This window comes from Gracilinanus agilis, chromosome 1 (genome assembly GCF_016433145.1).
Source record: "Gracilinanus agilis isolate LMUSP501 chromosome 1, AgileGrace, whole genome shotgun sequence".
Lineage (NCBI taxonomy): Eukaryota > Metazoa > Chordata > Mammalia > Didelphimorphia > Didelphidae > Gracilinanus > Gracilinanus agilis.
In genome coordinates, this window is record NC_058130.1 from 766889303 (window position 1) to 766903408 (window position 14106).

Genomic DNA, 14106 nt, shown 5'->3' on the forward strand with positions numbered 1-14106 from the left:
GCCCTAAAGACACCAGACACATCCTAACTTCTATTTGAGAATATGACTAAGCACCGACCAAGTCTGTGTTACCACTTAGACCAAAAAGATTAGGCTTTCAGACATCGTATTCCTTTCCTTTGCAAGCCATAGTCAGGAGCTCCCATCGAACCACTTGATGATACGGACAGTTGTACTCAGACTCCTCACCTGAGTGGAACTTCCTTTCTTTGGCTATCTCAACCTCTGGCTGCCAGAACTCTGCAAATGATGGTTTATTTTGTTTTTTGTTTTTGTTTTTGTTTTGTATCGAGCACAGGCTCCCTCTTCCCATCTCCTACCTTATCTCAGTACTATGTGCCTCACTGATACCATCATGGAACAAGATGAGAGACAAACAGGGCATGGCTACCTCCAGGGCAAATGACTATGGGAAAGGCTCACACTGCATTCTGTGATGTAAGTAGCCAGGTCCTGCTCCAAGAGGGATCTCTGGGTTTCAGAGGCCTTCAGCTCCACCTCCTTTTGGCTAAGCACGGCCTCCACCTCAGACACTCTCCGGTGCAACCGGGTCATTTCCTGCTCCATCTGCAATAAATACACCGACAGGTTAAGAGAGCCAAGTGTGGCTAATTTCAAACTACATTAGGCGCAGGGCAATCTCAAGTGGTCTAGAACAGACCCCCTTAGGGGCCAGCCTCTACGTAATCCACCAAAGGTTGCTTAGATGTTAATACCATTGTCTCTTGTCCTGGGTTGTGCACAGTTCTTCTCAAGGACAGGCACCAAGGCTAAGTCATTCCATTCATTCAAGCCGCTTGTTCACACTCGATCACTTCTCTACCCCAGTTAGCAAAGAAGCCACAACCATCATTTTTCACCTGTTTCTGCAGATGTCACTTTAACTTTATCCCAAATCCATCTTGAGTCAGAGGATTCTCCCCCATCTCCTTGTAAGGAACTAGAGGACAAATCCAGTACAGGGAAAGGATATATTTATATCTCTGCTCTCAAGAGTCTCAAGCAAGTAGTGAGTTTTAATAGCTTCCAGTTAGTTCCCTCTATGCAGGAACAGTGATTGTTATGAGGTGTTGAGCACAATCAATAAAGTGGCCACAGTTATATAAGCAGAAACTGAAAGGCTAAGAAGACAAGACTTCGGACCCTTCAAAGCAGCTGGGCCGTGTCTCTGCCAGTGATGAGGGGGAAGGGCCACCTGCTGGAAGAAGCAGTCATCTGGGTCATGCTGAAAAAATTTTAAATCCAGTGCCTCCTTTGGCCAAGATTAAGATATTTACAGCAAAGTCAAGGCCTGAATTCCTCTCCTTCTGTACTGATGGAGGAGCAGCTTGAGCGAAGGAGGAACACTGCTCTCTACGGATCTGCTGGGTCAGCACATCAGCAGCACCGGGCTGATCCCTCGGCATCTACTGGCTGTAGAATCCTGGAGCAATGAGGGAGGCCAGCTGCAGAAATAAATACCTTGTGACACTTGTCCTGAGTGTCTTGTAGCTCTTTGCTCTTGATAAGAAGTTTCTTTTCCATGGAGCTAATCTTGGCAGGAGAGTCCAAACCTGATACAACAGACCTAAACAAAGCCAAACACCACATAAATATAGACAAATGATGGGCCAGAAGATCATTCAGAACATTGTTGGTTACACAACAAACTGAGATAGTGTGTAGGTGTTACATACATCTGTGACTGGTTAGCTCACTTGGTTTGGAATAGAGTATTAATGAAATCGATGTCATGAGTTTAGTCCCCCTCCAGGCCAGTTAGATCTGTTCCATCTTATAATCACAAACTGGACCCAACTCTAAGCAGGTATCACACCAGCATACTTAACTGTTCTACAGGCATACCTGGAACAAAAGAGTTAAGGTGGATACTGCAGGACAAATCCTTTCCAGATGTGTGAAAAACTGGACTGCTGGTATCATTTTCATATGCAAAAAATAGCCTAATAGGTGATGTGTTTGTGCACATAAAGACACACAGTGCTAGCCCTGAGGGAGGCTCTCAGCCTCCAAACATTTTTATAAAGAAGAATTTTCATTAAAATGAACATCAAAGACAACCCTGAAAAATGGAACATTGCACAGATTTCAGAAATAAATAGCAATAGATTGAGAAGAAAGGCAGAAGCCAAAGGCAGGATACCACAAACGGGCAATCGACAGATCCAGAGTTATATGCAACATCATTCATAGTCAAATAAACATTATTCCAACATTGATTAGCCATGGTAACAGGTATAGAGGATAATACTAATCACTGAAATTCAAAAATAATCCTTGAATCTCATCTTGGCTAAAAGTTCCAGACCTCCCTAGAGTGTGCCTTTTACGAGAGGAACAACACTGACTAGTTGGAGTCATGGCATTCTGGTCTCTCTGCTCCCTTCTCAGGAAAATGCTAATGACTAAGAAGATGGTTAAAAGGGCCAACGGAAGATCACAAACTGTGGATGGTTCACAAATGGAGTGAGAGCTCCCTCCACCCAATCAGGTTAATGCTCTTTAAGTATCCAGTACATCAGAGGCAAATACAAGTGTGTTCAAATTATGCACAGGTAGAAAATCTACTAGACTTGAATAAAAAGCAGTAACAACTTTTTTTTTTCCCTCAAGTCTGGGCCCAGTCCAGCTCATCTTCCACACTGCTGCCAAAGTGATTTTCCATAAGCAAAGATCTAATCATGTCATTCCCTAGGTTATAAATTCCAGTTGCTTCCTCTTGCCTCTAGAGTAGAATGTAAACTGCACCACCCCTCCCCACACACGCTCCCGCCCTTAGCGTTTAAAATCCTTCATGATGTGGCCTCAACTTGACTTTCTAGTTTCACTGGGCACCTACCCTTTCTGCACTCTGAGGTGGCTAAACTAACCTCTGTTCTTCACATAATCTTCCACATCCCCTCCATAGGACTTCACATTATAGTCTCCATGCTTGGAATGCAGTCCTTCTCATCTCAACTTTCTAGAATCTTTCTATTCTTTCAAATATAGCTCAAGCACAACTTTCTACATGAAGCTTTTCTCAATTCCCCCAGCAGCTGGTACTTGACTCCCAAAACTGCCTTATATTTAATTACATTTTATTTATTCTTTTTTATTTATTCTGCATATACTTATATATGTTCTTGTCATCACCCTTCATGAGAAAATGAGCTCTTGAAAATAAACATTTTTAAAAACATATTTATATTTATCTCCCTAGCACCCAGTCAAAAGCCTGGCCCAGAGTATTCACATAAATACTTCCTGATTGATCTAGGAAATAACTTTAATTCCAAAATTAACAACTTCTCACTAACGTAGTTATTTACAAATCACAAAGGGCTTTACATCACTGACACCTTATTCTCACAACAACGTTGTACGGTCAACAGAACAGGGTTACCTGATCCTGTTTTATAGATGAGAACACTTGGGTTCGAAAATGTTAAATGTGTTATCCAAGGTCCCCCTGTTAGCAAATGGCAAAGCCAGGACTAGAATCGAGATCTAAATCTTCATCAAGGGCTCCCTCCTTCACATCATGCTACTGTGCAGACTACACTGGCCGCCCATAGTGCCACCGACAGGAAGCTACAGGTCTCATCTCCAGGCCACTGCGCAACACTGCTTTACCCCTTAACCTGCAATTCCTGGTCCTCCTTCCCCACTTTCCAAGCTGCAAATGCCTTCTCTTCCCATATTCCCTTCTCGTTTCTAAATATATGTTGTACTTGTTACCTCTTTATATATACATATAAAATCTCTCCCATCAAAATATGAAGGCCAGGAGGGCAGGAACTGTTTCTGCCTTTCTTTGTAATTTAGCACCATGCCTTTACATGATCTTTTTTTACATAATAAGTAAAATGGAGATAATAATAGCACCTATATCCCCACCAGATGTTGTGATGATCGGGATAAGATAATATCTGTAAAACATTTTACAAACCTAAAAGTGTCCTATTAATGCTAGTTATTATTATTATTGATGATGGTAATAATAACTATCATATGGCAAATCAGAGGTGTCATTAAATGTCAAGAACATATTGCTATGGATACGGAACGAGTGCTTAATTTTTCAAGAATGTCTGATCCCATCTAAGAACATTTCTAATACCGGAGATGAGGAAGGACCATTGTCTAGCATAATTCTCTGTCAAACTCTCTGTTTTTGTCAAAGGCATCACCATCCTTCAATATTATCCATGATTCATCACTCTCTCTCACTAGACATGTCCAACCAATTGCCAATTCCTGTTGTTTCTACCTCTATAACATTTCTTGCAACTGCCCCTTTCTCTCTACTTACCTAGCCACCACTATATTTCAAGCCATTCTCTCCTCCTTTACCAAGACTAACCCCCACCACATGTACCCTGGATCCCATTCCTTCTCACTTTTTATTAAATCCATACTCTTGTCAGGAAATGTACAAAACACAGATGGTCGAAATCAAAAAATAAAACATTCCCTAACCACAAGACCCTCACATTCTATTACATTAGAAATAATGCCTTCGCCACTACCTCCCTCCACCAACCTTCCATCACTGCCCCCATTTACTCATTTCTTCCTCACTGCCTTCAAACAAGCTCAATCCTCTCTATCCTTCAAACACCTTTGCTACATCCTCCCATCACCAGTAGCTTTCCTTCTGTGATACCCCTCCCATTCCCAGCCAAACTCTTTGAAAAAGACTTCTCTCCATTCCTCACACAGATACTCTGCATTTCCTTTCTGTCTTGTTCTCCATACAGAGAATTCATTCCTCCTCACCTCTAGTACACAGTATCCATTCTCCCATCTTCAAGATTCAGTTTAAGCATCATCTTTTGCATAAAGATTATCTTGATTCAACCCCATTCAAATTCTAGTGCCCTCCTTCCTTAAACTAAATATAAAATATATATATATGTATATATTATATATATATATAATTTGTGTTTGTGTGTATATGTTGTATATATACAATGTATGCATGCTGTACACATACACACATAAATACACATCTCACCTAATAGAATAAAAGCTCCTATAGGAAGTAGGCATTGTTTTATTCCTTGTATTTTTGCCCCAGAAACCAGCACAGTGCCTGGCACACAGAAGATGTTTAATAAATGCTTGTTGACTGATTGATTAATTATATATGGCCGTCCAGACCCTCCTACTCATCCAAAGGATACATCCTCCATTTTGCTATTTTGGTGCTTGACAAATGTTCACTGTTTGGAAGTTCTAAGTACAGTCATTAAGAGCTCTTCAGAGAGAAAAAAAAAGGTGCTAAATAAATCTTAAAAAGAAATGAATAAATAAAAAGCACAACCAAAAAAAGACTATTGCAAAAATGTTGTGAATACAAACAGCTTGTGGAAATAATCCCAGAAACAGCAATAGGATGAAAAGACACGATGGACAGTAAAGGGACGAGTAATACCATCCATCTGTTACTTAGAAGACAGCTCCTCTGGTTCAGGGTCCAGTGGTAATTTAAAACCCATGGTATAAGCACAACATGGTATTTGGTTCTATTTGGCACTGATAGGTCATTGAAAACAATATATTTTAGGGCATACTCTAATGGAGAGGTGGACCTTCTCATCGAGACCTTCTACACATACCCTTAAACCAGTGATTCCCAAAGTGGATGCTGCAGCGATACAGGGGGGCAGTGATGGCCACAGGTGCATTTCTTTCCTATTAATTGCTATTAAAATTAAAAAAAATTAATTTCTAGGGGGCTAAGTAATATTTTTTCTGGAAAGGGGGCAGGAGGCCAAAAACGTATGGGAACCACTGCAAACCAACTTCCCTCCTGTCTTCTCCAGGACATTGCCCCTACTCTCGTCTCTTTCTCTAACTTCAATCTCTGTTGTCTACTGGTTTCTTCCTTGCTACATAAAAACACACTCAAGTTTTGATCATCATTAGAAATCCTCCACCAAATCCTACAACCCCCATTTAGCAATCATCTTTTTCTCAACCAAATTCCCTGAAAAAGCCATCTATACTAAAGGTCTCTACTTCCTCTCTTCTTGCTCTTTTCTAAATCCTCAGCAGTCTGACCTTCAATAGCATTCCTCAAATAAAATTGCTTCTCTCCAGAGTAATCAATAATCTCTTCATCATGAAGTTAAATTACCTCTTCTTAATACAAATTCTTGTTCTCTGCAACATTTCACACTGATGAACATTCTTGCCTTGGGTTTTCATGATATTGTTCTCTACTGGTTCCCTTATCTGTCTGATCAACTTCTCAGCATCCTTTGTTGGCTCTTCATCCAAGTTATGCCTAGTAGTACTAACTGTGATTACATCTTAAGGTTCTGGCCCAACTACTCTTCTCTTTTCTCTCTCTAGTTCTCATGTAGTAACATCCTATAAGTTTAATTATTATCTCTAAACCAATGGGTCTGTCTGTCTGTCTGTCTCTCCCCCTACACACACACACACACACACACACACACACACACACACACACACACACACTCTCCCGTGTTGGCAAACCTATGGTATGCATGCCAGAGGGAGCTGCTCCCTTCCCCCTCTCCCCTGAGCCTGAAGACATTTCTCACACGACCCACCCCTCTGCCCAGCAGCCCAATGGGAGCTCTTCCTCCCTCCTCTGTCTGGGGCAAGGCAGAGAGGCTCACATATGGCATGAAGGTTGCAAGTTTGAGCACTCAGTCTCTAAAAGGTTTGCCATCACCACCCTAGTCTTTCTTCTGAATTCCAGTCCCACATCACCAATGGTTGAATGGACATTTCACACTGGATGTCCTTTAGACATTTCAAACTCAAGATGTACAAAATAAAACTCATTATCTTTCTCTCCAAACTCAGCCCTCTCCAAAACTTCCTTATCACTTCTGAACGAAACCCCCTCCTCCTAATCACTTCGATTAACAAAGAGTGTCATCCACCAATCCTCAGCTCTTACTCCATGTATTTCATCAGTTGCCATCTTATCAGTTCTATAACCATAACTCCATACACACAATTCACATAACTGCCATCCTAGTTTAAGACCTCATCATTTCTCACCTTGACTATTGCAAAAGCATCATAATTAAAGTGCCCATTTCAAGCCTCTCCCCACTTGAATTGATCTTCCACTCAGCCAGCAAAGGAATTTCCAGAAAGCACAAGTTTGACCTGTATTACTCCCCTACTCAACAACTCCAGTGGCTCCCTATTATGTCTAAAATCAAAGATAAGTCTTCAGTTTGACATTTAAAGCTCTTCATGCACCAGTCCCTTACCACAGTTCTAGTCTTCTTGTCCAACTATTACTATCCCTGAACACTATGCTCTCACCACACTGGACTACTAGATATTTGTCACATACAATACCATTCCTCTCATTTCTGGGTCTTTTTCAAGGACTTTGCCAAGCCTAGAATGTTCTCCTCCCTCACCACTGACTATTAGAATCCTGGCTTTCTTCCAAGACTTGTTCCAGTGCTACTTTCTTGACCCCTCTGAACCATGTCTTCTTTTGTTCATGCTATATCTACACCTTACCTGTACCAGCTGTCTCCCCATTAAGTACTGACTTCTTAAATACAGTCTGCTTTGCTTTAGACTCTATACCCCCAGAGCTTACCACAGAAGTCCGGGTATATAGTTAGAACATAATAAATGCCTATTAATTTTTTAAATACGTATCTTCTGTAAATAATTAATAGTAATTCTAAGGCAGAAGACAATAAGGGCTAGGCAATTGGGATTAAGTTACTTGCCCAGGGTCACATAGATAGGAAGTGTCTGGGTCCAGATTTGAACCCAAGTCCTCCCAACTCCAGGCTTGGAGCTCTATCCACTGTGCTACCTAGCTATCTCTAATATCTTTTGATTATTGACTTTGACAAGGAAACCTAATTTTTAATTTAGCTATGATACCTTATGAAATTTCAAGACAGTTTGCCCATACATACTAGTTTATGTTGATAGGCTAACAGTCACTAACTTAAAAAAAAATAAAATCCTCCAATAAGACACCTGAAATGTAGTGCATATGAAGTTGCATTAATTTAGAAAAGGGGTATACATGGCAACTAAAATTTTTAATTCTATAAGACTTTGCCCAAAGATAGTTCATAATGAATTTCTGTTCAATCATAGGTGATCAAAAAATTTAGATGTGGAAAGAACCTTAGACGTAATCTAATCCAACAACCTTATTTCAAGAAAATAAAGCTTAACAGGTGAAGTGAATTGTCCAAGATTACAAAAGAGTGGATAATAATAATTTACATTTAAGTAGAACCTTAAAATTTATAAAGTACTTTCATCACATTGTTCTCATGATACTAGGAGTGCAAAGTCTTCTAAACTAAAGTTGGAAAATCAAGTGATTTTCCCAGGGTCACATAGTTAATTAGGGTCAGAGCCAAGATTCAAATCCAGGTCCTCTGCCCCAAAATAAAGCATTCTTGACACTACACTATGGCTGAATTATTTTTCTTTGTCCCTCAGGATTTTTTTAAAAATTCCTTATCTTGTTCCTCTACAATTTTCATTAACTGTACAACTGGCATCAAAGCAATTGCTCATATTTGCTCTATTCTAATATCACTTTGAATTCAAGCCGCAGACCAAATTTCTCTATCTGCCCCTTTTCCACAGTACAGACTGATTGTACAACTATCAAACAGAATTATTAACTTGGTTTCTATGATCAATTAGCAATACAAGTTAAATACTACAAAGTAAAAACCTTGATGGGGATAGAGTTGGGGCTGTTTTACTAAAGGGAGATACTACAAAAGCTTTAATGATTAGTCTGAATTTAGTGAAAGGATGAAGTCCAAGATACAAGGGATAAAGCAATAAAGTAATTCTTCTAAACAGGCTACTCAACCAAAAGGAAAAAATGGATGAAGAGTTTCAGAGAAAAATAAAGCATGATATGGTACTGATAGGAAACTTCAATTAGACAGATCCCTCATCTCTGGTCACTGCATGTCCTCCTCATATCTATCTCCGGGCTCCCTTCGCTTCCTTCAAAACCCAGCAAAATCCCACTTCCTACAGGAAGCTTTTCCTGATGCCCCCTAATGCAAGTGCCTTCTCTGTTTACTATCTCCAATTTATCCTATGTATAGTTTACATGTGCACAGTTGCTTCCATATTGTCTGTCCCATTAGAGTGAGAGCTTGTTGAGGGTCTGTTTTGTGCCCCCAACACTTAGCACAGTGCCTGGTACATAGCAGACATTTAATAAAAGCTTATTGACTTACTGGGTGTTAGCTAGGCAGAGCTCTTATAGGACAAAAACAGAGCTATTGGATGAATTCTCGATTGACCTTCATGATCATGTCATTCTTCAAAAGGTGGAACACAGAACAAGAGCTATGACTGTAGACCCATTCTGATCAACACAGCAAATGGCTGTTGAAGGAAAAATGGTGGGACCTCAGAGAGAAACCCCAAAGAAAGCCCCAATCCAGGGGCCTAATCAGATCTTGTTAAAAGAGGAGCCTTGCAGAAGGCATTCTCCATTCACCCTGAAAGCAAAATAAAGTCACCCCCAGTGTTCATCCACTAGGGAAGGTCTGAACAAATTAAGATGTCTGGTGGAACGGAATGTGATTGTGCTGTTCAAATGAGATGGTTTCAAGGCAGAACTGATGTGAGCAGGATCAGGAGAATGACTGACAACAACACTGTCAAGGCAAACAACTTGAAAAAACTTAAGACTCCTAATCAATACAATGACCAGTGTTTTTCTTTATTCATCAATGATGAGGGAAGAGAGGATAAAGAGGCAAGAGAAAAAAGATGTTTGTTCTTTGAATAAAATTAAATTGAAATAAGAAAAAAAAAAAATGTCATCCCTCCGAAGGCAATTCTACAAGGTTGCATTTAGGTATGAGTAGAGAAGTATGACAGTACATACTAGGACATTCCATGGAGTCAAGAAAATCTAGAACCTTCACAAAATTACCATTCCAAAAACTATGTCATATCCGAGCTAAAGCATCAAAAAAAATAAAAAATAAAAAATAACAACTCTGACCTGAAGTGCTTAGTGGCTCAAGAGGACAGTTAAATAGTTAACAACCCAGGATCAGAGTTTAACAGCAAAAACCTAGCTAGTGCTCAGCGCTTGGTGAGATTCAGAAGTACAATGAAGATGCTAATAAAAGAACATGCAACCTGCCCACACATTGCTTGCCTACTCCTCCTGGCCACATCTTTGGTATGCAGCCAGTTATCCCCATGGAGAGAAATGAGCTTTGAGCAGCCCTGTGCATGCAGCCAGACACCCACACACAGCAGCATTGTCTCTTCAGACATGAAGCCAAGTGGATTTTTTTTCAGTCCCTATTTTCTAGAAAAATTTACTCTTAAATAAAAAATTCTACCTAATAAACACATACACTTTCTATGTATGTGTATGGGAAGAGGGCTAGTATCTTGAAGGATACTTTACTTTTAAAAGTAAAAAAATGACCTAAAACCCTTCTGAGCAGACTCTGATATTTAAGTTAAAAAGTGATAAAATTCATCCTTTTCATTAAGTACCTATAAATAAAATACAGGAATATCACACAAGATTCCTTAATGAAACCAATTAATAAAATGTTTCACATTAGAGTACAATTTTTATTTCAATCTTAAAAGCATATGTATAAATAAATATATATGCATATATATATATACTACACAACACCACAAAACACACACACACACACACACACACACACACACACACACACACACACACACACACACTCACTCTCTCTCTCTCTCTCTCTCTCTCTCTCTGTTCCCTCTCATCACTAGTCTAATAATGCTTAAGGAAATTACCTTAATCAAGGCATTGGTTTGTTTCCATAGGGAGAGAGCCTCATAGCTGAGAAAAAACTTTCAAAATAATACCATAGTTGGAAGCACTAAGAGGACCAAGAATGGCTATTTGAGAATAAAACCAGGGAATCAAAATTAAATATGCCAAAGGCTCTACCTTAATTGTATCCCACAGACTCTAAAAATACATGCAACTGCAATCTGTAATATGGTACAAAAAACTCATCAGCATTCTGTTTCCAAAAATATGTTGGCTTTTAAGATATAACATTCTGGGATTTATGAACTAGCTCTAAAAGCCCATTTAAAAATAAACAATGCCCATCACAGGTATTCTGAAATACCAAATTCTGCTTTCCTAAAAGGTTTAAGGGAGTATCTGACTTTAATTTGAAAACATTATAGCAGGTTTCATTTGCATCATCCCTTCATTCTAGAATGATTAATATATGGTCCAAATCATTTATTCAAAAAAGGCACACATTAATCAGAGTTTAGCTACTCACATAATTCCCACTCTGCATGCCTACCAATGCCCAAGACTGCCAGTTGAATTTTGTTTGCACACAGTAATGTGCCAAGCACTTTTTGTGCCTCGGGCGACCTTGGCCTAGAGGAAATGCTGCCCAATAGTACTTTTGGTCCAAATGCTGAAACTAAGGGGAGCCTATCCTGGCATAATGTGCTTGCTTACTACCAAGAAACAAAGAGTATCAGCTGGGTCATGTCACTATTAAGATGTCATTCAAGGGACAGTTAGGTGGCTCAGCAGATAGAGAGCCAGGTTGGGGAGGGGGCACTCCTTTGGTTCAAATCTGGCCTCAGACATGTCTTAGCTGTGTGACCTAGGCAAGTCACTTAACCTTCTTGCCATTCTTGGAACAGATACTTAGTACTGATTGATTCTAACTAGAAGGTAAAGATTTAAAAAAAAAAATCCAGATTTGTTAAGATACAAGAAGATTCATGTAACTTCTCCCATTCATCTAAAGACTCTGAAACTCCCCTTTCCTTACAAAGAAAGTTAGAGCAAACTTTCTACCTGAAAAGGTTAGATCATTGCTGGTGCTGATTCTATTGAGCTACCTCCCTTCAGAGTAGAAAATGGAAAGGAGACACTGTGAAACTACCTAATTCCTCAAATGGAGCTGTACATTCTGCACTGGAATGGCATGAATAGAAGACAATAAGATATGTCTGCAAGGTACAGGCAACAGAATGCTGAGGGAGAAAGGCATAAAGAATTTGATTCCCTAAAGAAACCAGATGCTGTTAAAATGTAAGGAAAATTGTAATAAAACCTGTTCATCATGAGAAGGATGCTTTATGTACAGCACCTAATAGTAAACACTTATTATCAATCAAAGAATATTTAACAAGTATATAGCAGAAGTGTCCAAAGAATAAGTCCCAGTTTTGGTCCATTCGTTCAAAATCTGTACTCCAAAAGAACAGAAAAGAGACAAGTAAAACATAAGGAAGGGATGAAAATACACTTAGAGGGAGGAAGGAAGGATGCCAAGCTGGCCTGGAATACAAGAACATATAGTACTATTTGTCAATTCTGGTCTCCTTAAAGAATCTAAGACAGCCATGCAAATTAGTATTGGTCCATAAGCCCAATCTGATTGGCTGCCAAACACTTACCTTGAAAGCCTTAAATAGTCATTAGCTTAGAAGAATTATTAGGACAGTCCCTTTTGCATTAATTTTAGGAAACATCTACTATAGAAATATCAACATATATTGATGGTGTTGCCTGGCTCCATCATTTATGAATTAGCTAACTTGAATTGATATGATTGTTACATGATATAGTTTTCAATCATTTGTTAATTGCCCTCACTGATCTGAAAGCATTTGCAGGGTCTGTAACTATATTCTCTTTTATTCCAACTTGCATCTCAGATTTCAAATTCTTTACCTTCCCTGACACTTCTATGTGAAGCACACTTGACTGGGCCTATTTATCAGGACATGAACAACTGCATGTCAACTTGCCAGGAAATATTTGATATTCCACTGCCACCTTACTACTGTGGATTTCGGATTCAGTAAAATTCAGTAAAATAGAATCTCCTTGAGGGCAGGATCTGTCTCACTTTTGTATTTTTATCTTCAACACCTGGCAGAAAAGGGCAGAAAGGAACTTAATAACAAAGCTTGTTGACTGACTGGCTTTAAGAAAGTGTTTAAAGTCTTTCTGCAAGACAGGTAAGATGATTTAGATCTGATTTCTTCAGCGTATCTTTGGGAAGAATGTAATAGTTAGATCAGATATGAGGCAGCACAAGATACTGTATGGGGAAAGAATTAAATAGAAGAATGAAGATGTCCTCGACTGGAGTTTTGTTTTGTTTTGTTTTTAAAGGGAAAAGACCAAACAGAAGCATGTGGCAAATATTTTATCTAGGGAATAATGGGTAATCAGCCAAGGTAACCAAGCAGATGTAATTGCTCTCTGCCACATTAGAATGTAAGCTCAATGCTATCCAATGCTCCCTACCTAGCAGTAAACACTGGACTGACTGGTTGGAAAATTGAGCGGATAAAGGGCAATTAAGAAAACTTTAAAATAGGAAGTAAGACAATAAAAATGTAAACTACTGTCTTTGATCAATCTAAGGGTCTTTTCTCAGTCCTCATTCTTCTTGATCTCTTCGCAGTTATTGAGAAGTCTCTTCTCCTTGATAGTCTCTCCCTCTAGGAATTCAGGACGCCTCTCCTTCTTGGTTCTCCTCCTACTTCTTGGACTGCATCTCAGTATCCTTTGCTAGATTTTCTCTGAGGCTGGGCTCACTAAACAGTAGGTATCCCCGAAGGTTCTATCCTAGGGCCTCTTCTCTTCTCCCTTGATGATCTTATCAGCTCCCCTGGATTCAACTATCATCTCCATGTGGATGATTTTTATAAGTACTTCTCCAGTCATAATATCTCTCCTGACCTCCAGGCTCACCTCTCCCAGCTTCCTATTAAACATCTCAACCTGGATGTCCAGTAGATGTTTTAAAGTCGACACATCCAAAACCCAACTCATTATCTTTCCCCAAAGCCACTCACTTCTGTATTTCCCCATTACATTCAAAGATATCATCCTCCTCCCAAATTCGCAAGGCTTGAAAACATCTAAATCCCATCAGTTGCCAAGTGCTATCTTTTCCACCTTCATGACAAGTCTCAAATATCCCCTTCTCCTGAATGTGAGCCTGCTGGTTGGTCTCCCTGACTCAAGACTCCACATTCCAATTTATCTTGCACAAAGCTATCAAATTGATCTTCATAAAGCAAAGTCTGACCATGTCACTTCTC

General features: G+C 39.5%; 1 protein-coding gene across 2 annotated transcripts in view; it reads right to left on the reverse strand.

Moving 5' to 3' along the window:
• CIT (citron rho-interacting serine/threonine kinase) overlaps positions 1-14106 on the reverse strand; it is a 161247-nt gene that overhangs the window by 79489 nt on the left and 67652 nt on the right. For both annotated transcript variants that reach the window (XM_044658832.1, XM_044658831.1), the window contains exons 10-11: positions 1462-1567; positions 424-567 (exon numbers count right to left, since the gene is read on the reverse strand). In XM_044658832.1, coding sequence (XP_044514767.1) covers positions 424-567; positions 1462-1567 — 250 coding nt within the window. The remainder of the gene's footprint in view (positions 1-423; positions 568-1461; positions 1568-14106) is intronic.